At 43.7% G+C, this 25348-nt stretch overlaps 7 protein-coding genes across 10 annotated transcripts; 3 read left to right on the top strand and 4 right to left on the bottom strand.

The window, feature by feature from the left end:
* Nucleotides 1-4768: 4768 nt before the first annotated feature.
* BDBG_02104 (uncharacterized protein) lies at nt 4769-6262 on the bottom strand (the record flags this gene model as incomplete). Its single annotated transcript, XM_002627387.2, has 3 exons — nt 4769-5444; nt 5504-5915; nt 5986-6262. 3 exons carry the CDS (start codon nt 6260-6262, stop codon nt 4769-4771), a joined length of 1365 nt encoding a protein of 454 aa, XP_002627433.1.
* Nucleotides 5921-8025, top strand: BDBG_02105 (short-chain dehydrogenase/reductase). Its single transcript, XM_002627388.2, has one exon. The coding sequence runs from the start codon at nt 6570-6572 to the stop codon at nt 7575-7577; it is 1008 nt and encodes a 335-aa protein (XP_002627434.2). The 5' UTR covers nt 5921-6569; the 3' UTR covers nt 7578-8025.
* A 422-nt stretch (nt 8026-8447) lies between these two features.
* On the bottom strand, nt 8448-9687 carry BDBG_02106 (uncharacterized protein; the record flags this gene model as incomplete). The annotated part of the gene is made up of 4 exons (XM_002627389.1): nt 8448-8866; nt 8944-9041; nt 9128-9407; nt 9495-9687. The coding sequence occupies 4 exons, from the start codon at nt 9685-9687 to the stop codon at nt 8448-8450; spliced, it is 990 nt and encodes a 329-aa protein (XP_002627435.1).
* Nucleotides 9688-11026: 1339 nt separating this feature from the next.
* On the top strand, nt 11027-16481 carry BDBG_02108. 2 transcript variants are annotated; one of them, XM_031720651.1, is made up of 5 exons: nt 11027-11454; nt 11511-14063; nt 14177-15065; nt 15168-15561; nt 15642-16481. In XM_031720651.1, the coding sequence occupies exons 2-5, from the start codon at nt 13560-13562 to the stop codon at nt 15790-15792; spliced, it is 1938 nt and encodes a 645-aa protein (XP_031576881.1). In that variant the 5' UTR covers nt 11027-11454; nt 11511-13559; the 3' UTR covers nt 15793-16481. The 2 variants fall into 2 exon arrangements, with proteins under 2 accessions (XP_031576881.1, XP_002627437.2); XM_002627391.2 differs by having other exon boundaries at nt 11186-11454; nt 14177-15561; nt 15642-16432.
* Nucleotides 11534-12725, bottom strand: BDBG_02107 (uncharacterized protein; the record flags this gene model as incomplete). The annotated part of the gene is made up of 3 exons (XM_031720650.1): nt 11534-11803; nt 12032-12242; nt 12478-12725. 3 exons carry the CDS (start codon nt 12723-12725, stop codon nt 11534-11536), a joined length of 729 nt encoding a protein of 242 aa, XP_031576880.1.
* Nucleotides 16482-16517: 36 nt separating the features above from the next.
* BDBG_02109 (Ser/Thr protein phosphatase) lies at nt 16518-21102 on the top strand. The gene is made up of 4 exons (XM_002627392.2): nt 16518-17432; nt 17614-17767; nt 17942-18053; nt 18136-21102. The coding sequence occupies exons 1-4, from the start codon at nt 17424-17426 to the stop codon at nt 20156-20158; spliced, it is 2298 nt and encodes a 765-aa protein (XP_002627438.1). The 5' UTR covers nt 16518-17423; the 3' UTR covers nt 20159-21102.
* BDBG_02110 (metalloproteinase) lies at nt 20832-25324 on the bottom strand. Of its 3 annotated transcripts, none has more exons than XM_031720652.1 (5): nt 24560-25324; nt 24152-24426; nt 22349-24053; nt 21447-22283; nt 20832-21342 (listed from the first exon to the last, which is right to left on the bottom strand). In XM_031720652.1, the coding sequence occupies exons 3-5, from the start codon at nt 22581-22583 to the stop codon at nt 21314-21316; spliced, it is 1101 nt and encodes a 366-aa protein (XP_031576882.1). In that variant the 5' UTR covers nt 22584-24053; nt 24152-24426; nt 24560-25324; the 3' UTR covers nt 20832-21313. The 3 variants fall into 3 exon arrangements, with proteins under 3 accessions (XP_031576882.1, XP_031576883.1, XP_002627439.1); XM_031720653.1 differs by having other exon boundaries at nt 20846-21342; nt 22349-23665; nt 23784-24426; nt 24560-25313; XM_002627393.2 differs by having other exon boundaries at nt 20846-21342; nt 22349-24419; nt 24560-25313.
* Nucleotides 25325-25348: the final 24 nt, after the last annotated feature.

A 25348-nucleotide genomic window follows, 5' to 3' on the forward strand; every position in this document is an offset into this window, starting at 1 on the left:
TAGATTGATATATAATTCTGCTATCAGTAATCTTATCAGTGACTCTGTCAGCAGTTTTGATAATAACTTTGTTTTCAGAGTATTTTATAAGCATTGACAGAGATCTGTGTAAGATTCATAGTCTTGTGAATATCATCTTCATAAATTCTATCATTATTAAGAAATATCAAGCTTCTATTTTAAGCATTTAATAAGATGTCTTATTCAGATAGTGAGATAAGTTCTAATATAAGATTATAATCAAGATTATTAACTTCATATACATAGACATCTTTATAATAATGTTCTTTCACATCTATGTTTAGTTTCATTATATAATGAATATAGATATCTTTTAAACTATCAAATTCTGTAAGAAGTTAAAATTTTAATAAGAAAATACACTGAAGATTATAATATCTTATAACTGAAGATTTTATCATTGTATAGTAACATAGATCACTGTCTATCATGACTTTCATATTATACATATTATCAATTACAGTAGATATAAGAATTGCATTTATTATCATTTTCTCTTTAAATTATTATCATCTGATCTCTTCAAGCTTCTATTTATAAATTTGAACAGAAGCTAATCTTTTCTCTGTTTCATCAGAGTATTCTTATAGTTATTTTCTAAATCTTTCTTTACTACAGTGTGATTGATGTGAACAGACACTAATTCATTCTTTAAATAAGAAGACACTGATCTTTCTCTCAATTGAGAAGATATATAGATTAATTAACAGTTGAAAGTAATATGTTCTGATCAGTTACAGTTAATGTATACTTTATATTAACATCAATCAGTGACTTCTTTGAAAGTGATCTCAGAGACTTAAAAGTCTGTTCAAACAGTAGAAACTCTTGCTTATATATAGATATTTGAATCTATTCAGTCTATAATATCTGTATCATTGCTGTTACTTCTCTTCAGTGTGAGTGTATAAGTGACTGAGATGTAACATCTTCTGTCACTGTTTTATATACTCTTGAGCTTGATAAGATGATTGTTCAATATCTGAAGCTGTATGCAGAAGTCTTCATAAGTTAAGTCTTTGTTTACACTTATAAGAGTCTATAAGAGTTTAAAAGTTAATGTCTTCTTAAGTATACTAATCTTCATTTAATTCTCTCAAGATTAATTATCTGCTTCTAAGATTTTAATATCAAAGTCAGGGATAAATATTATAAGAGAAGTATTTCTCTGTCAGATACTCTATAATTAATTTAACACTTTCTATTATATAGCAGTATCTCAGAACAGAATATCAAGATATTTGATAATATTATCAGATATTTACAATACTGATTCACATGCTTTTATTCATCAATGAAACTTCTATTTCATGTAATTCTTCAATTATTTATTAATATACTAATCTTGATTGATTAGTAAACTGATGATATCTTCATCTATACTTAGTTTTATAAGCATTTTCATTCTTTATAATGAGTAGAGAGTGAGATTGAAAGTATTGAAATATATAAGAGTATCTAAACATTCTTTCAGTACTTTTATATTCAATTCTATAGATGTTGAAATTGTATGAGTTTCTTATTAAGTTAATCATTGAATTTTCTTATATTAAAGTTGTTAAGTTACATGCATATCAGCTATCTATTACTGTTATAATTTTAACATTACTCAGAGTCACTGTAATATCATGTCTATACTTATATTTAAGAGTTCTCTCATATCATCATTAGACATAATTATATCATTTATCAGATATATGATATCTATGAAATCTGAAGAAGTGTAATTATATGAATATCTTATACATCTGAGTGTCAGAACTCTCAGATCTTTCACTGATATTCTCTTATAAAATCTTATTACAGAATTAAAGTGACTGATAAGCAAGCTTCTATCTGAGAACTCAGTGTTCACTTAACTATTTCTCTTTTCTAGTCTGTAATTATATATTTTACTTAAATTATATTAAAATAGTAATACTTTATTCTATTAGTAAATTTTATATAATCTGATAGATCTATCTTCTTTCAATTCTTTATTAAAGAAAAGAAATAGAATATGAAGTTAATATTTACTCTGAAGTTAAGTAGATATCTTACTAATATCTTCTTATTTAAGATATATATTATAATTGTAATATAAACTCAGAAATATAAGAATTATTAATTCTTTATTTCTTTCTCTTCTTTATCTTTTATAAATACATTTGTTAGAAGAGAAATCAACTTTAAAAAGATATTTTCTCAGTTTCTTCTCTTCTTTAATTTCTTATAATTACTAGTATAGTGATTATCAGCTCTGCAGTTAAAATAAAGATCTTTATTAAATCTTTTTTAATATTTCTTTACAGTGAGTAAAAAATCAGAATACTTGAAATTCTTCTTTACTTTCTCTATACTAAAGCTGTTATAGCACTGTTTAGATTCTATTATTAATTACTTAAAAGAGATTTTATTAATCTTTTTCTCAGAGTATTAATTATTTAAATAGATTCAGAAAATCAAGTTAATAAGCTTAGTATAATTAATTAATAAACTCTGATACTATGATATTATTATTTATATTTTATAAGTCAGCTTTATAAGATAAAGCTGTATTTTTAATTAATTCAAATTATCAGTCAATTTCTTTTAATATTCTTTAAATCTTATATTAAAATCAGAAGAATTCTTATTATTTTATTAATATAATAAGTTAAACTGCTGTACTGCTATAAAGTTATAGTTATAATAATCTTTAATTTAATTCAGTAGAAAGTCTTTGAATTCTTCTTAAGTTATAGTAGTATTAATACACTCAAGCTCTCTCTTCTTAATAATTCAAGTAGTCACAGAGATATCTTTAAGAAGATTAATAATATATATTACTTATATCTTATAAGTATTAAACTGACTTAGATTAAGATGAAATTTTCATTCAAAAGTATAGATAAAGCTGTGAAATTTAAATAATATATTTTTCTTATAACTCAGAGAATCTCTAATCTTAATCTCTCTATCTTTATAATAGATATAGATGTATAAAGACTATGACAGTAATAGAGTGATTAAAGAGCTTATATTAAAGTATACAGTGAGTTTAGAAATCTCAGACTTCTATTAAAGTAGAGATATATACACTCTAGAGAATAATATAAAGTTTCTCTCAGAAAGTAAGATTAGATTAATCTCAGTATAGATATATAAAATTATATCAGTCTGTTAATAGAGCTTAACTAATTTAAATTTATAATCAGATTAAGTAATTTAAATTGTAATATAATAAAACTGAAGTAGTAACTAGTCAGTGATATTATATAGAAATAGTTATTAAGAAAACTATATAAATAAGCTTAACTATTTTACTTAAATAGTGAGCTTATAAGTTACAGAGTTATTATAAGAATATCACAGATATAATACTTAGTATACTAAGAAGATTATATAAGAAATATAGTAACTCTTATATATATTTCAGTAGAAGAAAAATAAATTACTGACTTTTTTAATAAGAAGTCAGTATCTAGTTATTTTATATAGATAATGAGTAAATACTCTTCTCTCATTTCATGAGTAAGAATAGCTGAAGTGATATCTCAGTGATATCTCACTATTAAGAAAGAGTAATCTACTGACCTTGTATAGAAGTGAGGTTCTTATATTTATTAATCAGATCTTTCTATGATATATCTGAATAATGTTATAAAGTGATTGAAAACTGGTTTGAATAGTCTGTAGAATGAATGAAATTATCTGTATGAAAGTAATAAGCTGTGTGAAACCGCAATGAGGTCTTGACACGGCTGAGAGTATAACACTTCTTTACTTTCTTTTAATACTACAGTTAATAATTAATTTAATTGACTTATTTATATTTTTTTCACTTTAAAAAAATATAATACTGATAATTAATCTGAGTTATAAATAATAAAATTCAGTTAATTAATAATTGATTTAATTAACTTCTTTATTTTCTTTTAATATTATAGTTAATAATTAATCTAATCTGTAATCATTTAATTATTTTTTTTCAACACTGCAGCTGATAATCAGTTGTAATTATTTAAATAATTCAGCAAGATGTCAATTGATAACTACATAGTTCACTTTGTAAACTAATAGAGATTGACTTATTAAAAATAAGTTGATAGAAGTATTACTAGATTCTTGCTCTTTCAGCCTGTTATATAGATTTCTAGACATGAATACTAATAATACTACTATTTGCATTGTTGAGCCTTTTTTTTTTCCCGGCCCTGGAGAGCTTGGTCTATGTGCAAACTGTGCTTGAAATCACGCAACACCCACTTGATCATTCACTCTGACTTGAGAACCTCTCTTTGACTGGTGGTCACTCTTCTGGCTGGAATGCCAGCATTTGATACATCAATTCTAGAGGAGCAACTGTTACCTCCCAATCAAACTTACCTACTCAATGCTTCAATACTTCCGCTCACATTCCTCAAATGCTTCATCAATTGGAGGCCACACATCCTGGCGTTCTTTCGGACGTCTATCCTGGTTGAAGAATTGACTCCGTTCGTCCCATCGCTCCCGAAAGTGGGTTGAAGCTTGGTACTGATCCTTTTTTGGCTCATTTACCTGTCGCTTTCAATATCGCCCCTTTGTGAGGGTCGAACAGACGTAGCACGGGGCTTCAGCTTTCACAGTCCAGGAATATTGTGAAGTCTGCTAAATTAGCCCTGTGCGATGTGTCACAAACTGAAGGCATAAGCTAAATAGGTACCTAAATAAGTACGGAGAAGCCGCTCACCCAAGATCTCTCAACTAGTTCAAGTTTTAACTCCTAGCGAACTTGGATGGATTTTCAAGGAGTCAAGGATCCCCTGGATATCCACTCAAATACCTGCATTCCTGGCTGATCAAAGATCATGTCTATCCACAAGAACCGCTTGACCACCCCTCGAACCTCAGTCCAAGTCCCAAGGCCAAGCGTGGAAATAGTTTGCACCATTAGAACTTGCAACCACCCTGCATCGAAATTATCAAATATGGATATGGCTGCCACGAACGTACTCCAAAGGAGTAACTCGGCCATTTCACAAGAAGTCTCTGGGAAGAATTGCTGTGCACGCAGAGCCACTTCCAGTTTGTTCGCTAGGGACGCCATCTTCCTCCCAACACTCCGAATTTTGACCAAAAGATTCTTGACATAGGCTAGCATGCATAGCCTCAGCAACTCCGGAAGTGAAAGAGGGTCGAATTGAAGATGAAGAAGCCGGTACGGAATCGATGTGCTAAATTGAGAAACGAGGCTCTTGCTCATCTTCACACCGGTCTCATCCGCCTTGTTCGCCGCTCTGGAGAATTCCCGAATATCAGCCCAGATGTTCAGGAGTTTTGGGTCTAGTTGTGAGTGAATTGTCCCTAGTTCTGGGAACCTTGTCGTGGTGCTTCCTCGTGCAATCTGAGGGCTCCAAGAGACCTCTCCCTGGATGAAGCGTGGCGTGCTTCCTGTTCCCATTGCAAGTCCGAGGTCGATCCTACACAACTTCCAAATAAGTTACATCCTTGCAACAGGCAAAAAGAAGTTTGTACTAACATTTGCGCCTTGTGAACGATCATGTTCCCTTCTGCCAGCGAACCGACGCCCCCACGCAGCTCAAACATTAGATACAGGCCATCCATATGTTTCTGCGCAGCCTCGATATCTCCTGTCATTATTGCCGCAATCGCCAGCGATGTCACAACAGCCATTGTGGTGAGTTTTGTCGCCTCCTTTCTGTTGTTTATACGTTGCTGGAGATATACGATGGCCCTTGTCATATGGAACGTTGCAACCCTGCCGTACGAAGTCCCCAGTGACAAGTCATAGAAAGCCTGTGCAACAAACAGCATCGAGTGCAACATTCCTGGGTCTTGAGCCAGATTGGAGAAGCGAAACAGATCGTCCCTCGCCCCACTGGCAGTGATCGCCTGCAAGGTGTAAGTTGATGGCTTAACGACGGTAAACGCTTCCATGGCAAATTAGCGAACTGCGTTCAATAGACCTAAAACGGACGCACTCGGGATATTATTCCTTACCCCGATAAATGAGATCAAGCATATATGGTTTGAGCTCAACCCCGTAACTGAAAAGGGATAGCTCCGACGCAATCATTCGTGGTGTCGCGAGGACACATGCCAACTCATCATCGTCTTCAGATTCTAGATTTCGAAGCGACTCTCTGTTCCGTCTGGACTTGCGTGTGTTCTTCCCGCGCATGACATGGCTGCGGATTAATTTGCGTGTCTTTGAGTCTGGCTTGTCGAGAGTCGTGCTAACGATAAACGGAATACAATTTTGTCCCGCTGATGCCATTGTTTTGAGCCTGATCGTTCGAGATCCGTCGCGTCGATGCGGGTTGAAATATTGTTTTTTTTTTCCGCTTGGGGATGAGGCACGCAAATTGCTGCGCCCGTGCCAAGAATAGATTGTATTCCGATTTGGGAATGGTTGATCTGGACAGATGTGACTGCAAAACATCTCTGAATACATTGGATAAAAACTACGACTCTTGATCATCGGCGCCTGGATACTACCCGTTTCGTCCCGAGGATTAGGTGGATAGAAAAGTCTATATAAGTCGCCCTTGACCCCGTCGATCAACTCACGGATAATCTGCTACATGCAATATCAGGAACAAAACTCGATACTTAGTATATATACCAGGCCCCTCTCCATTCTCACCATGTCCTACGGCAATACCTTTGATCCTGTAAAGGATATCCCACCGCTCAACAACAAAGTAATCCTCATAACAGGAGGAAACAACGGCCTCGGAAAGCAATCCGTGCTCGAATTCGCAAAACACAACCCCAGTCGTATCTGGCTGGCGGCGCGCAATGTCCAAAAGGCGCAACAAGCCATCGACGACATCAAACAGCAACTGCCCGAAGCATGTAAAACAACCATTAGTATCCTGGAACTAGACCTCTCCTCTTTCGAATCGATAAAAAATGCAGCAAAGATCGTTCTTGCAGAATCCGACCGCCTTGACATCCTCATGCTCAACGCGGGCATCATGGCCGTCCCCCCGGGCCTCACAAAGGACGGTTACGAAATCCAATTCGGCACAAATCACATGGGCCACGCACTTTTGACGAAACTACTTCTTCCACTCCTGATCAAAACGGCTGAAAGCGGCAGTAACACTCCAAACGGAGGAGACGTGCGAGTCGTGAGCCTATCTTCCCATGGCCATACACATCTCCCCAAAGGCTGCTTCAACTTTGAGTCTCTCCAGACCACAGGTGAAAAACTGGGAGCGTACACATGCTACTTTCAAAGTAAGCTTGCGAACGTTCTGTGGGCAAGACAACTAGCGAAGTTGTATCCGCAGTTCACCGTTGCAGCTATCCACCCAGGCGTGGTACGAACGCAACTGATGGAAGGGGCAACAGGCTCAGCAGCAATTATAAGAATGTTGGTTAGAGTCGGGAGCAGGTTGTTGACGCCTGTTGATCGGGGAGTCAGGAACCAGCTTTGGGCGTCTGTTTCGAAGGATGTCCGGAGTGGAGAGTACTATGAGCCTATTGGGGTTAAGGGGAAAGTAAGTGATGATGGGAAGGATGATCAACTGGCGCGGGAGCTGTGGGAGTGGACTGAGAAGGAACTCAGAGCACATTGTGTTTGACTTGAAAGGGGTCTTCTCGGTCTGGGTGAAGGTCATTTCCGAGTAATTGGGATCATGTATCGAATGATCGTTTATTGGGCCTAGGGTGCGGCGAGGTAGATAGAGAAAAATTAGGTAGAGATTAAGGCCGGCGGGAGCCTATGCTTGTTGAGTAGTCAATGGTCAGCATTGTCATGCAAGGCTTTTGAACAATTGAGGCTTCAGGTACAATAACCCTCAAGTAAATCAACTAATAACTTGAAGAAACCAAATTTTCGGATCAAAATATGCACAAGGTTCAACTAAGCCTTCTTTTAATGGGTCCCAAGCACTTCCAACAGCATATAAATGCTATGACTGCATCTGCATCCCATTCCAGCTCATTGCGCTGGGGACGAAACACCCTGACATCCCATACCAACAGGAATTCCAAGCACCGTGTAGCTTGCATTGAACCGTCTGAAAATTGTCTGTGCCTAGCGCGACGAGACGTAGCCCACACAGGCTCGTAGAATCTAGCTTCATCAAAGTTTTTCCAAGATATCCCGTGGTGGTACCATCGATGGTAAACAATCCCATACAGAAAAAAAGAATTAGTCTCAACACAACGGAATCGAAGCGAAATCTCCTGCGATAGGTGCAGGCAAGCAGGTTTTTTTTTTTTTTTTTTTTTTTTTTTTTCCCTCGCCATAACATATTAAAAGCGACCAATCCCGTTATCAAAACATGATCCTACATGTAGGCAAAGACTTTTTCCACATTCTCCACAACAGCTTGTAGTTGACAGCATGTTGAAATTCGTCGGGGTGATGGTGAATGTTCCAAAGCGCGCGTTGGATGTGACCCACAACCTCGCGGGTCATCCTCGTCCCCGTTGTAAGTTTCGAGTCCTTAAAAGTCGCGGTACATGCGCCCGCGCTCGAACCAGAATGCAGGGCTTGGAATAACACCTCTGGCGTACTGCAAGCTTTCCATGTCACTATAATCCAAAAGGCCATAGATCAAGTGGAGAATATCCTCAGGTGAATGCAGCCCAATCTTTCTTTGTTCATCAACATTGCCTTCCACATGTAGTGCCGCAAACAACTCAGCATCAGAGTCCCTGATGCGACACAGGTCTTCCTGAGAGAAAACAGGCTCACTGACATGCCTCATCGTTGGAAGACACGACGTGAGATGCTCCAGATACCTGCAAAACCGTGACAGCCACTCACGATCTATCGATTGGGTCCCGGTGTTCAAGGACGTGAGCAACAACCGTCCAGCATGTGGCATGGATATAAGGAGTGCGGACTCGACCCTTGTAGGGGCTAATAGAAACTCAACCAGGCGAACTCACTGTCATCTGATGTTTCAAAACCCTCACTGCAAAGACGACAATACTCACCGCTGAGAAGCATGTCAAACTTGGCCCGGTTCCAGCACCGCCCCTCCCCATCGCCAGGCCAGCCTGCCTTCTTCATCTTCCTAGCCAGCTTATCGTGGCTAAAATCATCGCCAGAATCAGACCAAGAGTCAGGTTCAGACTCATATTCCCAGCCCATGTTCTACCCATCACAGATAGGTCCAACAATCCAGTGCCGATCCAGCTTAGCTTCCGGTACCGCTCCTTGCAGAGTGCAAAAAAGTCAGCAAGTTCGTACACATTGAAACCATACCGGCACCACTCATTCGCCTCATCATACTGGCCGTTCAGGTCGCCCCAGTAGATGTAGCCGTCGTTGGTATCCAGGATAACATCATAACCGTTCCTGCCCCTGCTGATCGCGATGGCGGCGCAAGAAGGTGGAATCGCCGGGTCTTGCCCAGTATATGACGGAGCAACGCCTTCAATCTCGCCCTCGCGGATATCTTTCTATGTATGCTCTCACGGCGGTAGTCGAGAATCGGCGTGTTAGTCATGATGAGGGGCGCAAATCCGTTTTCAGAATAGTCAACGTAGGGCATGTTGAAGAGTAGGTCGATCAAAGTATCGCTCCTCTAGAGGCTGGCCAAAGGTCTCCTGGGTGATCGAAGGCCAGCCACCAGCAGGAGCCTGCACGAGAGGGGTATCCGCCTCCCAGAAGACACAGCTACAGAAGTTGTAGTAATCTGTCATAAGACAGATGAATTCATCTCGATCGTACGCCATGATGGGAGTGATGGGAGTCAATGGCTCTCTGTCAGTTCGGTAAAAAAAAAGAGGTATTATACAAGAAAGTTCGGAGGCCACGTAGTTAGCCGAGTAGACTAACTTCTTCTGGCCTGGATGCTCTCACAATAATGCATTACTGCGTATTGTTCTCCATGCTCAGAACCAAGCAGTCCATATCAACTTGCAAGGTACCACTTGATTCAAGCACCACTTCTCTCCAACAAAAGGTTCCATCAACATCCCCCTTCAAGAGTGGTACTAGAAGCTAAGCTAAATCAGACTTAGCTCATGAAACTTATCAGTGATGAGGAGGAACATGAACTGAACATATGAGTCTGAACCTGACTTTGATTCTGATTCTGAGAATGATTTTTTGCGGATGTACCAATCAAAATTAGATAACTATAAATGCCCAGTCCCCAGTGGACCACACAGGTTATAATTTTCCACGCATCCCTCCCACATAGCTTTGGACAAGGCCATATCTTTCCAAGGGATAAAAGTGCTTGACAGCCTCGCCGCTGAACACATAGCTCAGTTGCAGTTAGATGTTCATCATTGTGGAATAACGCAGTTAGGCTGTTGTTATATTTCAGAATCTTCAATGAATTCAGTTGCTCGGAGGATATTTACACAAAGGAATTGTCTTACAGTTGACACCACGCGGTGTATACGCATTCAAAGAATCTCAAGATAAAGCTAGAAATTAATGCAACTTTGGAATGAATAGCCATAATATGTGAGCTCATCTGTATTATGACAACTGACGATCTAATTAATGCTCACCTCACTGCTTATTTAATATTATGTGCTTGAGAAATATCGTGAAGCACCCATCGTCTGCTTCGCCAAATGATAGAGATATGTGAGACGATGATGTCGGCTCCTATTCCGGCAGCATTTTCCCCACAGCTATATTGGAACGATTATCCGGACCTCATTTGGAATGGTCCAGGTCCCTCGCATGTTCATGTTCCATATGTCATTTATATGTCATATGCCTGCGCAAGTGAATCCGATGAACCCAGGAAGAAATGTGCCAGAGGGGTTTCCACTCGCACATGCAGAGTGTCCCAGGGGTCAATGATTGTAGACAAAGAGCATCCCCTTAATTCCTGAGGGGAAAACGCGGCTTGAGTCATTATTGCCATTTTATCAGTCGTCAACCAACAACTCGAAAATCGCGGCTACGGCATTTTAGGCTGCTTTAAGTAAGTTCAAGGTGCATCCGCACACAACCAAAAGTTACGATGCACTGATATTCCCATTAACCGTCTCCTCATCGGCCACAGATATTAGAGATGTCTTTTGCAAACCTATACCGAGTACTCCATATTCCGTACCAATACCAAACCAGCATGCGTGGTCTAAGCATGTTTGCTCTGTTTGGCTTGTTTGTTTCCCATGCCGGCTCGGAGTTTGCTGTGTTTGTCCCGTTTGTCCCGTTTGGGAATTGGTTGGATGCAACCTTCGGACCCAGGTTATGGGCGTTAGGCTTGGGGGAAAGAAAAGAAAGAAATAATGGAAGGAGAGCTCTCGTTTCTTTTGTCTTGGGTTGTTGGAGCGACGTGCTCGGGGACAAAGACCGACACCACGGGGCTCGGGTTTAGGCGGTGATAACTGCGGCCGTAAGAGCGAAGAAGACGCGAATTTATCGCACCACAGTGGAAAATCGCGCCCGTGGGCCTCTGCAAATCCGGAACATTTGGGGAATAATGGGTGAAAACAACGAAGAAAGAAAGGATAAAAACAGAAGGGAAAATAGTACGCTGAGAGATTGGAGAGGCCTAGGTGAACGGTAACTAACTTTAACATGCTAGACAGCATTTAATAAGTAAGGTTCTTATTTTCTCGACCGGGCCTCTTCAAGGATACGATACTGTACATAACCTGCGAACATTTTAAAATTGGAGTCGAGTCGGAGTTCGGGGTAATTGTATCCGGAGATGGGTGGCCCGGCAGTTGAGTCATTGCGGGATGGAGGCTGACGTCGGTGGAGCCGAGGGAGCCAACCAGAAAGATTGGGCGTGATAAAGTTCTCAGGGCGCGGAAACAGGGAGGGGGATGGCAAAAAGGTTCCTTGCAACTTTGCAAGTTGCGCGGAGAGTTTGAGCTGAACTGATATGGGCAAGCCTGAAGTCCAGGGGGGAGAAAGAAGATGAGGAGCAATCACCAACAATGCGACCGTAGGTTCAATGCAACCCGTGGGAGGCCGCTTCTTTTAAACTCAGAACCGCGCATCAGCTTGTGCTTGTGATACGAGCGGTGACATACTCGACATGGGGATATGTGTACACATGTACGGAGTACTCCGTACGTACTATTAAATATTTGTACATACCGCCGTCTGACATCCCGAAAAAGCCACAAGGGGAGGAAGATGGCCCCCACGGTTGGATTTATAATCAACCAGCGCCTCTTCTAAACCAGCGCCAGGCAAATACTTAATATCGACTAGCGGCTCTGTCTCCTGCTGCTCTCGCCCCGCAAACCACGCCGATTGGCCAATGGACGCCCGCGCTTGTGCTGGCGGCTTGGTCTGGGCTCCGGTGCTGCTTTACAGCCAAAGTACGACGGCCTCCGGCTGCTACGGTACCGTACGCCGCGTCAATCCTTCCTCGCGCGCTTGGCCCACTCGCCCTCTTTCCTCCTCTCCTCTTTTTTCTCCTCGCACACTCATCATCATCCTTCTCATCATCCATCGCGCACCTCTCTCTTCCTCTCTCGAACGCATACCTAATATCTGCCTTAGTTGCTTGAACTAACCCGTCTCTCCTCTAGCCACACTCCTTCTCAAAACCCCTCCGCCGTTGGTTAGGCCATCTATTCGTCCCCTCACCAGCCAATCTCAGCTCATTGCCTTCCATCGCATTCTCCCGCTCATTTTTTTTATTTTTCATTTTTTCTTCTGGCACAACTACAAAACAAGCCATAGTAACATTCCCCGAATCTTTCCAGTAGCTACCGCAGTGAATCGACCTCTCTGTTTTATCCCGTCTCATCCGCTCATCCTCGACATTGGCCTTGCCTGTCATCAATACTAGCCGCGGGATCATATCAAGCCCCTGCTTCCGTCATTCCTACTTGCGTCATACCCTCGTCTGCCTTGACCCTCGTCTGGCCGCTGGGAAAGAAAGATAGGGCAAACAACCCCGATCTGCGGCTTCTCACTGCCTTCAATCTCTCATTTACTTCATCTCGCTTTACAATCTTCCTATCCAACCTCCCCGTGATTTATTCTTGTTGAGGACTATACCCCGTATCGCCTGGACTCTCTCTCTCTTCCGCTCCGCTGTTCTTCCCTAGGACCTCAGTCACCTCTGTCCTCATATACCACCTATTTTCTCTATTCCAGGGGCTCGAGGTATAATTTCTGTTTTGGGAGTTAAGATACACCTAAAAAGTTCGGAAAAGGTGTTAGAATTGGCGTTGGACTTGCCGGGGAACCGCTTTAAACCGTTTCTTTATAGGCCTCCTGGAAAAACCTCGCCAGACTTCTTTGTTGCCTTTTCCATTAACAGGAACCCCAAGGAACTCTCCACCTCGAACGCCTACATTGTACACAGTTATCGAGCCAAGATTCTTTGTTCGATTGTGCCAGACGATACTCTGTTCCCTTATATATACTTCTCCACCTTGGTCAGGGTGGTCATAACCTAACCATCTAAGAATATATTATACCCATCGACGGCTCCAGTTTCCTCGATACCAACCTCTTATTAAGAAATTTAAAAATCACCGTTGCAATTTTTCTACTCCTAATTTGTTCACTTTTTATCGTCGTCTCCTCTGGGTTGTTCTAACTCCCGATCTATTACTATTGTTACGCTCTTTTTTTTTCTACCTCGTCTTGTACGAATACGTTGGCGATGTCTAATTTCGATTCCCTCTATGAGCGTAGCCTTTATCTATCGCCTGACCAACAGGACCTACTTCTCGCAGCGCTTTCATCTGGCGATAAATCTTCCAAAATGACCAAACCCGACCATCGCCACAACCCCCAATCCGATTTCAATTTGCAAGACTCTCGTCCCAACACATCGTCACCACAAGATAATTCATTCGATAATACAGGGGTATCCAATCAGGACTTGTTTGAATCGCCACCAGAGGAACCCCTTGACCTTGGACAACTAGGTTTTGATGGAAGCCCCTTCTTAGGTTTCGACCTTGACGTGGATTTTGATCCCAATGAAGATTTGATCGGTGATCTTCCTGGACCTTCGCCAAATGGCGAAGATAATGAGCAGAGGGAGAAGAGAAAGAGTATTGACGGAAACGAGGAGGAGGAAAGCGGAAAGAAACGAAAGGAGACTGATGACAAAACGGCTAAGAAACCCGGCCGAAAGCCGTTGACGTCAGAGCCTACCACTGTGGGTTCCTCCTTTTCCCTAGCGTTTATATCTTATGCGTTCCCCAAAATATGGGTGTTTTCTTGCTGGGGCATGTTTCTCTCTGTTGTACTAATCACTTATCCCCTTGGTAGAAACGGAAGGCTCAAAATCGGGCTGCCCAAAGAGCTTTCCGGGAGCGCAAAGAAAAACACCTCAAAGATCTCGAAACAAAAGTGGAAGAACTAGAGAAAACTTCCAAATTAACGAATAATGAAAACGAACTTCTTCGCGCTCAAGTCGAAAAGCTCCAAGTGGAAGTCAAGGTGTATCGCAAACGCTTGTCATGGATAAACAGTGGGACCAGTTTGTTGCCATCAACGAGCTCTGGCATGCGTGGTTCGGAGTACAGGAATGGCTCCCATCATAGTGGCAACGACTTCTCTTTTGAATTCCCCAAATTTGGCGATCTCCCGAGCTCCCACACGTTTAGCCAAAGTTTATCGAAAGCTCCATCTCACCACACCAAGCATTTAACTGCGTCTCCGACCACTACGGGAGTGGATTACAAAAGTCCCAACAAGAGTAGCGGAAACTTTTTCAAAAGCGCACACCTCGCACCACAGCAACAGACTTTTAACCCTGGAAACACTCCTCACTCTGTGCCAACGCCCGACAGTATGAATTCTAGTGGCACTCCCAGCTCACAAGGGCGAAATAGCCAGAGTGCTAGTATAGAAAACCTAAATGGATTTGACACTTATTCAGGCCGCCCGTCGAGAAATAACACTGGGTTATCCTACACTAGTACTGGGTCTGGCGCCAATTCCAACACCAACAACTATTTAACTTATCAAACACAGCATTATGGCAGCTCCAACGCTTCAAATTCCGCTTCTCCCTCTGCCTCTTCAGAATCTCACCATCTCTCGTCCATCGGCACATCACCAGAACCCAGCGTGAACTCACCACCTACTGGGAAGCTGACGGAATCCAGTTTGAACACAATTAATGAACTAAACGCAAGCCACGCGGGGGGAGAAGGTGAGAAATCATTCTACGAGAAGCTTGGCCGGGCCTGCGGTTGCGCTGAGAACCCAGTTCCTGCTGCGTTGTCAGATTCTAATCGTCCTCCCAAACTTCCAGATCATAACAACAACATTAGCAATAGCAGTAGCAACAATCACGGCAATATCAACTACCTAGCAGATGGCCTATTAGGGATCGACTGGCTCGCTCAGCAAAACGGCGGCCAATTTGACCCTGTCTTGTTCGGTGACTACCGCGATCCCCAGGACGCTGTTCTCTCACAGGACTTTGGCAATTTCTTCAACGACGCGCTGCCGTTCCCCGAATTTGGAAGCTCTCTACAAACCTTTAATGAGTTGAACAACGGCCATGCTAATACCACCGCTTCAACAACGGCGCCCCCCAAACATGACCTGCTCAGACAAGTAGACAGCATCCTCGAGGGGAACCATGATGAGGAGGTTGTGCCGGCAGAAGACCGCTCGCAAATGCTATCGTGCACCAAGATTTGGTATGTTGTATTTACTCTTTGTTCTCCCCTTCAATTGGCTCCCTCATGATCTAGACTCTCTCTAACACTTTGCAATCTAGGGACCGCCTGCAATCGATGGAGAAGTTCCGCAACGGTGAGATCGACGTTGACAGCCTGTGTAGTGAACTCCGTACGAAAGCGCGCTGTTCTGAGGGTGGTGTTGTGGTTAAGCACGATGATGTGGAAGCCATCATGTCCCGCGCAAAGTAGTGAAGGGGAGGCTGTTTTATAGTATATATCATGTTATACATAATTGTCGTTCATGGAGCTATCAGGTGGTTTTGTTGTTTTGAAAGGAACAAATTTACATGCGGGAAACGAGTCGGGGTGTAGGAAGGGATACTTGCGGCGAATGAATTGATTTGATTTGAGATGAATGGCAACTAGCGAATGGCAAATGGCAAATGGTGAGAAGGTAAAAAGGGAACGAGGAAAGAAATATTGCAGTACCTGTTAACTGACACGAACCAATATTCTTTTATATATACTATTATTGTCCTTCAGTACTGTACATACGAAGTCACCTCTCTTTTCTTTATGTCTTTTTGCCTTTTCCTTTCTGACATATAATATGTCTATGCATATCTACATACTCCTGGCTGGTGATGTTGCTGTTTTTCTTCCTGTGTTCTTAACCCCCCTTCATACAGATTGCGATTCTTTATCTGAGCAACATGTTGTTTTTCTACACTGCAGATAACATTGATCACATTGGGCATATTTCAAAAATACAGTCTTATTGCTATGAGGTCCTGTTCACAAAGGTGTCAAGAAATGAAATTCTCATGAAGATGTTTGTATGAATGCGGCTTAACACTAGCCATCTGGACATGACATGGCATGAATATCCCTCTGTGTACATCTGTAGCTTACCTGTCCTGCTTGTATGCGCCAGTGCAGCACTTCACATACTGTGTTTCTCAACTGTAGCTACCTTACTACTAACTCCACACGCTAGTATCAGGTAACTAGTCCATCCCATGATTCCCATCCCATTCAATGCTGTGGTGCATGTACTCCGTAGAGATCTGGGAAAGGGGAACAGGAAGCGGCTGACATAGCTCTCCCACGTGACCAGGCGCCTTCCCCGATCCGAAAACGCATCCCAACCTTCGCCATATCAACTTGAGGCTCCCTTTTTTCTTCTGCTCTGCTTCGACTCAACCTTACGACATACGAGCTCGTTTCTCCACTCCCCTCTCTCTCCCTGCTTCTTCTTCGCTCCGTCTTGTCCGTGAAGCCTCTTTGTCTTCCGAATCGTCTAACGTATTGTCCTCCCCCAAAATACGCCCTACCCTCTAATATTTCCCTGTTGTTGTTGTCTTCTTCTCTCTTCAACCTCCCTCGTCGCGCAAACCAACCTACCTGTCTTTCTGCTTCAAAAGACTTCCCTCTTACACGATACAATACCTTGTTGTCTCGCCAGCAGAGTGCAGCACCGTCCTGTTTTATAGACGCCCGCCCCAAGGAAACCTAACTGAAATTCCCCCCCCAAAACAAACTTTCGGCGCTCCATCCCGAGCTTTCATCGATCTTGGCATATTCTCTTTCTCGTCTTGCTTTTGCTCTAGCATTTTCTTCCACCTTTTCTTTTCTTTTCATTCTTGCTTTCGTTCTCATTATAAACTGTTAAGCTGTCAATCTATCCTTTCCAAGGAGTGACTGACGTGAAATAAACATACCAATCAACTTCTGAAAGCAAACAACAAACCCAAAATACACAGAAAAGCGTGGAATTAAGGAAAACGAAAAGGACGTACAAAGCAGCTCTCCCCTCCTCCCTTCCATTTGAACTATTAACATCCACCCACCTATCTATCTTTCCCTGTCCATCTATCCATATGGCTTCAGTAAGTTTTCACCCCAAAACTCAGATTGGCGTGCCTAAACGAAACCGCCGCCCTGTGATCCCTCACTTCGAACACAACCTTAATAACTCTCCTCTCTCCCCTTCAGCACTTTGATTTTGCGAAATGATGTTTTCCAAGAGACCTTCGCTAACTTTGGGCGAAATGCGCAAAAAAATAATAGCCCCGTCCCGCCCACACCTTCAACAACCCGGGCTATAATCTCCCTAACGGTTCGACGAGCGGCCCCACCCCCGGAGCTACTGCGCTGCTCCCCAATAATGGCAGAGTGATTCAGACTGGTGGTGTGCGGGTGCTTTGCGTTGCAGATGTGCGAGGTAAGCAAATTATTCATCGAGATGACCCTTTATACAATTTCTAGTCCTTGTTACATAGATGAAATTTTTCGCTGGGTTGTGCGGGAAGACAGCGTTATTGTCATTTTTAGTACTGTTGCCATTTGCTATGTGTTGATGAACCTGGTTGACAAACTGCTTTCAAACGATGATTAGGGAACTTGAAATCACTCAATGAACTCGCCAAGCAAGCTCGCGCCGACCATATTATCCATACCGGCGACTTTGGATTTTATGATGATAGCTCTCTTGAGAGGATTGCAGAAAAGTACATTTCTCTCTCTTTTACCGGGGTGTACCCTCGATGAAGATTTTCTAACTAACCAATGTGACTTGCGCACCTATTATAGGACCTTGAGACACGTTGTTCAGTACTCTCCCCTCCTTCCAGAGTCCAACAAGAAAAGCATCGCCTCTGTTCCGCTCCAGCAATCCATTAAACAGCGATTCAGCCCCGAGCAACTCCCTCTCTCCGAGCTTCCTCTATTGCTCAACAAGCAGTTGACACTCGATGTTCCCGTATATACTGTTTGGGGCGCCTGCGAAGATGTAAGGGTACTAGAGAAGTTTAGGTCTGGTGAATATAAAGTCGACAAGCTACACATCATCGATGAAGCCAGCTCGAGACTATTGGATATCGGCGGAGTGAAACTGCGCCTGCTTGGTCTGGGAGGTGCAGTGGTTATGCATAAACTGTTCGATAATGGAGAAGGAAAGACAACAATTGCAGGCGGGCAAGGAACTATGTGGACAACGCTCTTACAGATGGGCGAATTGGTTGATACTGCAAACCGCGTTTATGATCCGTCTGAGACACGTCTTTTCGTCACGCATGCCTCACCAGCTCGCGAGGGCATGTTGAATCAACTCTCTGTCACACTGAAGGCTGATTTCTCCATATCGGCGGGATTGCATTTCAGATATGGCAGTTCATACAATGAATTTAGCGTCAATCCTACTCTTGACCATTACCGTGGCAAACTGGCGGCTTCGAAGGCCTCATTTAACGATGTGTGGGACACAGTGAAAGGGGAGGTCGAGACTGCCATCAATGCCAACGAGGCCCAAAGAACTCTACTGGACAATGCACTAAATATAGTTGAGAAGATGCCAACCATCGCGAATGGCGGAAACCCCTTCGGAGGCCCTGTCGCAGCGAGCAATGCAGGCGGACAGGTTGACGAAAGCGCGTTCAAAAACATGTGGAACTTCAACCTGGCGGATGCTGCTTTCGGATATCTAGTTCTGGAAATCGATGGTGGCCGTATTGGAACGGAAATGCGCGCTCAGGGCTTCAACTTTTCACATCGTACCGGCAAGCAACCAACCAGTGTGCCGCCAATAGCCCAACAGCCATCCACCATGGCGCCTCTTCCCGGCGCGCCGGGCGGCACCGGTGCTGCGCCCCCTGGAGCTCCTGGACAACCAAGATCTACTGGCGGTGCTCCTCAATACGGACAGGCTCCAGTACCGAACCGTGCGTCCGGACCGACCTATCAACAGGCAGCCCAGGCTCCCGCTACACAAAAACCCGCGGCCCCCATTCCTCCGAAAACAACCGCATCACCAGCTCCCGTAATTCCGAACAACAAAGTCAATAAGCCTACCACCCCTCAACCCGCTGCCGGAGCGAATGCCAATGTTCCCGCAGCTTCGACAGATAAAGCCAACGAGTCAAACGGCACGGCACATGGTGCCGGAGACAGGACGGATTCCAGGAATGATTCAAGGACAGGACCCCCTCAAGAACGCAAACCAAGCAGCGGCCTCTTTATCTCAAACGTGGACTCCGAACAAGCGATCCGCGATCTATTCCCCGAAGAAGACAAAGCAAAGATCCTCAAGGTAGAAAAATGGGGCAAATTTAACCATGTGGTGACTTTCTCCACTCCCGAGGAAGCCAAAGGTGCCTTGGAACGGCAGCCACCTGAACATAAAAAACCAAGCCCTCCAGGACCAAATCGGAAACCAAACGTGAAGATGTTTGAGGATCGCGGGAGCCGAAGGGATATGAATCGCGGGGATGGCAACGCTGGAACGTGGCAAGCTAGTAATCGCGGTGGTGCTGGGGGTGCACCTGGCGCGAATGTTGGTCAACGGAGTGGGTATCAGAGTGGTAGTGCTTCGAGCGATATGGAGATGGGACGTGGACGGGGTGGGTTCGGTGGTCGGGGGAGAGGTGGAAGAGGTAGTGACAGAGGTGGACGTGGCGGTGAGAGAGGTGGAAGGGGTGGTCGTGGTGGATATGGAGGTTCTGGGGATCGCGAGCGCGGTGGTGCTGGAAAGGGTGGTGCAGGGGGAACGGAATCGCCCGCTCCTGCTACCTCAACGCCTGCGTCTGCACCCGCTGGGGAGGCGAAAGGGGGAGATTAAATGATGAGCGATTTGATGTTACCTGACGAGATGGATATGGTTGAGTTTGGGTTGTTTGCTATTCTATTTTATTCGTTTTCATGTTCGTTTGGTTTCTTTTCACCTTTTTCCCGTTCTTACGTGATGCTGTGTAAACTGTTCCCCTTTTCTAATTTTCTATTTCTTCAACTTGTGTTCCTTTGTTTATTTATTTTTTTCTTGTCAGTTTTCAATTGTTTTCAGCTTCAGTTTCTCCCCTTTGTTCTCCTTACTCCCCTCCCCCCCCCCCTTCCCTTTTTGTTCTCTCTTCATTAAAGATTCATATCATACATACCACTGTGCCCGCAGCTACAACTACCTCAATACCTACCAACGTACCTAACTCTCCGCGTATTCAGCTCACCTATCATATTCTTCTATCTACCTCACGCTAACTAACGAGGCACCTGATTCAACAGATTTCTGATTTCTGCTTACCTTTTCTTTCTTTTCTTTTGTTTTCTTTTGCAAGTGGGCAAAAAGCAAGTAAAGTTGTGGGGAAAGGAATAAACTATAATGTTTTATTTTTTATGGCCGCGCCCTCCGTTCCTCGTCAAAGCGCTAGGAGTGAGATTTGAATGGTAAAGATCCAAGGTAGGTTTGTATGTAGATATGAATGGATTGTCCAGCAGCATGTAGAGAAGGGTATTGATTGGCAGTGGAAAAATAGGAAGAACAAGTTCTATATATGCGTGCGTCTGTTTTATCATGATTCTGTGATTTTCCTCTAAAAATAATATTTATCTCTTTGGGTGGTTCTATGGAATAAACAGTGCTGAATATCATTGATACCTAGGAACCTGCTAGATGCAAGTAAGAATAGGACATGTCTAAGGGAGAGCATGCTAACATTTAAAAGGGGAGGGGGAGAAAAAGAAAAATTCAAAATTCAAAATTGAAAATGCCCTGCACTCTTTGTTTCCTCCATTTTTTTGGGAACAGGCCATGCCCCGCCCGTCGCTGATATTTTTTGGTTTTCGCAAACAGATACATGTTCATTGATACATTTTTGCAGTGTCTGAGCTCATGATGAGTATGGCCGCCGTGCAGATATGATGGAATACCCCCCGACCAAGGTGGATTTGGGCCCCTCTCTTTCCTGAAGTTGTGTGCCCTAGCATTGCGGCAGCGCTCCATTTAACTAGGATTGCAGTTTTGTCGTACGGCTAAATGGAGAGAAGGAAAAAAGGAGGTAGTTGTCAGCATAGAAAACTGATAAGAGAAAAAAGAGAAAATAATGCTGATAAAACAGTTGAACAACGAAACTCACCATTGGCATAAAAGGTATAACTATCGGCGTTCCGAATCGACATATCAGCATTCAACGCCATCGACGCATCTTCACCGTAGGCAAGATCCGTCGTGGCGGGATAGTAAACGGCATCGATGTGCGATAACTCATGGATGACAGTCAGCGCCTGGTCGCCCGCATCGCACGCCTGCGACACCGCTGTTACCGAATAGTAGATTGGACAGTTGACAACGACATTCGATCCTAAAAGCGCATAGGCGACCGTGCCCGGGCGGCAGACATCCATCTCATCTTCGCACTGGTACTTGACTACCCCGCCCTCAGCGCTGCAGGCTTCGTTAGAGATGGCGTGGAAGCGGTCGGAAACTTGCTGGCGGATGGAGGGGTCTGTTGTGCGAAAGTATTGCTCGAACACTCGCACGTCGCCGGATAGAGCCGCGTTGGAAGCTTCTCCGGCGATGCTGGAGTCTCGTTTCAGTGCGCTGGCGATGACGGCCTTTTGATGGTCGGTACAGTTGCCGTTGTTGAAATCGGCGCGCTGGGCGAGATGGTCATGTATTTTGGCGCGGGTGGAGAGGACGCCTGATACCTGTTTGCCGTCTACTTCTATTTTAAGTTCGTTGGATTCGTACGGGATGACACTAGCAATGCTGAATGATTTGGGGTCGATAATTGGGAAGACACCGTCGGCGGAGACAATGTAGGTACCACTTTCTGAGAGATTGAGGGTTTCCGCGAGGTCGAATTCTTTGTCGATAGTTTGGCCGGGGCCAATAGGTTGGAGGTTGTCTTTGGCTAGGTCAGAGGGACTGCGGCGTAAGTGAACGCCTTTAAAGGGCACTTCTTTTCGGGAGCCTGCAACGCATTTGATGTAAGAATATGGTTTCATGATGTTGAAAGAAGAAAATGATATAGCGTACCCTCTTTGTAGACAGTGAACTTTTTCGTGGGAGATGCGTCAAAGAGTGTGTTCGCTCTAAGAATGGAAATTTCTGAGGAGCCAGTGTTCGTCACAGAAACTTGGACTTTGGTGTTTCCCGTTGAGGCGAGGCTGACATCGAGGCCCTCAGAGCGACGTCCGATGGAGATAATGGCGCTAGAGTATACGGGAGCGAGCAGTCCGGCTGCCGTCAATAGAACTGAGGATAACTGCATAGTAAGGAATGGAATATCCGTACAGAAATTAAAGAAGGGTAGGAGAACAAAGGCCAATGAGCAAGAATATAGAATGCAAACAAAAAGAAGGATGTAAGAAAGGAATGTAATGAGGGGAAAGGAACGAAGAGGAAAGAACCCAAGTTGTGAGCTATATGCCCATTAATATAATTCACTCAAATCCTTCTGGAAGGAGAACCACTGAGCAGGTAAACTCCTGCCACCACCCTCCATGAGTGGAGCTGCGCACCACACTAATCGCCCGAAGTATAAGAATGTAACTTAGTGGATTAAACCTTATTAGCTGGTGGATCCTAGATCGAGATTCGAAAGCGCCCAGCGTTGAAATTTTGGAAGCATTAAGCTCTTTTTATAGGCCCCTCGCATAGGGGGACCAAGCTCAAACTTGCCCTGCCGAAAAAGACCATATCTTTTTCGGCAACATTGTTTCCCAACCATCACCCGGACCACCTCGCAGTAATCGAATGTCCGAAAACACAGTGAATGGATATCCATTATTGGCGTTTTAAGAGGCCCCGGAGTAGTAAAACATTAGGCACAGTAGAACACGCAAGTCCCACTATACCGAGTAGACTGGAGAGTAGCAGAATAGGTGGGGAGGGGATTCCACTTGCTTTTTTGATGTTTCAAGAGGGCGGTACAACTTTAAATGGACCACATGGCTCAAATTCCAGATTTTGGAAGTATCGATTTGTCGCGATCATCACAACTTATCATGTAGCTGTCCATTGGTTCTTGGATGTTGTTGCTTAGAGCGCTAGCACTCTTGCAATGGACTGGGTGTTTGGTCGACCCAAATATATTCAACGATTATAGCAATCGAAAGGAAGGGCCTATGGATCTTGCATGTCTTGTTCGACAATTTCAAACCTCGAATGGTGGTAATGCCTGCAAGTTGAAACTAGGAACAAGTAGTTTAGATCTGGATCCACGTTTCGACGGTGGGTGAGAGAATAAAAGGGGGCAAATCGGGCTGAAGGTCTTCATTTCCGCTTTCCCTTACTTATAAAGAAGAAAGCGTAGCCACTAACATTCATGGGGAGGTGCTGGAATGAATTGCCCTATATCATCGCAGTCAGTCAGTCAGTCAGTCAGTCGTGGACATATCGGCGGGCTGCCGATTGGCATCACGCCGTGGCATCAGCCGGAACTCCGAGCCATATTGCCGCAAACGCGTACTAATATCTAGGTAACAGATGACTGTAGTTCAAACGTTCTGATCAGGTTCGGATTTTCGTCATTTCAACTCTTCCGATATCTATGTTTCGCCTCCCGTTTGACGCCGGATTTAGACCTTGGTGATCCGAATATATTCATCGTACGGAGTACATGTCTACCCTTGTTGTCAACAGGGTAGAGTTCCCGGGATAAAGAATGCATCGTGGATACCGGAAATCCGAGGACCTGATCGCCACAACGAGTGCTGGACAAATTTTGCTGTAAAACTGGCTGTTAAGCCTTAGGTGGTTTCCATTTTGACATGGTCAATGCCCCATTTAGGTCCTATACTTCTCAAAACAAAACATGACAAGACATTTAAAACGCACCGCGAATTCAATTGTGAAATATGAGGGTTGACTCGAGTATCCCCGCGCAAATGTACCACACTCCCCCATTGGCGATTGGAGTTTGATCGGAAAACCCTAATTAAGCGCGATGCCTAAGTGCTGAGTTAACCTTTATAGACGTGCCATTAAAGGAAGGGCGACGTTGTAATATAAACCCTTATCAACACCGCCTACATAAAAATGGCGAAGGCTCCTGGGCGATTGATAGATGTCGCTCGAGCAGTTGCTGAACATCGCTGAAGTTTGCCTCAACTCTCAAACAAAATCAGCATTTAGGGAGTCACCGACACAACCTTATTTTGAAAACTAATGGACGTGTCGCTAACACTGATAATTCATGGCCTCAAAGTAAGGCAGATGAGAGATAAAGGGTCAGTATTAATTTACCTTGGAGATTCTGGCCCAACAACCCAACCGTGGATATTATAACCTCATGCTGTTTAACGCATATGGTTAGAGCTGCCGTAGCTTGTTTGAAGCTCAGAAATCCATATTCCACTGCTGAAATTTCGCAGACGTAAGCATTGGCGTTGACTTCCCAGCATTCCTTGCTGGGACCGTCGAGCTTTGCTGCTGAATTTGCCCCCCCCTCCCACCCCTTCCAACCCCTAGCTGCTGCCGTTAAGAAACATCCTGTCTTATTTGATTTCCTATTATGTTTTTGTGCAACAGGGAAGCTCGGTATGATTTCTTTTCGGGGCGGCAAGAGCATAAAGGGCATTCCCGAAAGGCATTTTCACCGTTTCTCGCTCAGCCTGCGGGGAAGTAGAATTCTTCCACCCTACAGCTAGAGCGTCTAGAGGATCTTGGGCTTCTAGCGATGTTCTTGCTAAGAGGAGCACCAGAAATGTCCACCTCGGCATTGTAACTAACCCCAGATGCCGCGGATGTATTTCAACTTCGGCGTGCCGATTCGCCCAAGCATCTAGCCCACTTGCAAGAAATGGCCAACGAAAAAGTGAAGAAAACGGGTTGAATTCCTCGTAAACACGGGCCTAGACCGACCGACCTAATGCTTTGAGGAGTAGCACATTTATGACGTAGGATGAGTCTGGCAGGGAACCCCAAGCCTTTTATTGTTTCTTCCTGGCGCGAAGAGCATGCACCCTGTTTTCTCGTTCCTGGAATACCCCGATAACCAGACAATTGGCATGGATGCTGAATTGATGCGTCGTC

This window comes from Blastomyces gilchristii (assembly GCF_000003855.2).
Source record: "Blastomyces gilchristii SLH14081 genomic scaffold supercont1.3, whole genome shotgun sequence".
Lineage (NCBI taxonomy): Eukaryota > Fungi > Ascomycota > Eurotiomycetes > Onygenales > Ajellomycetaceae > Blastomyces > Blastomyces gilchristii.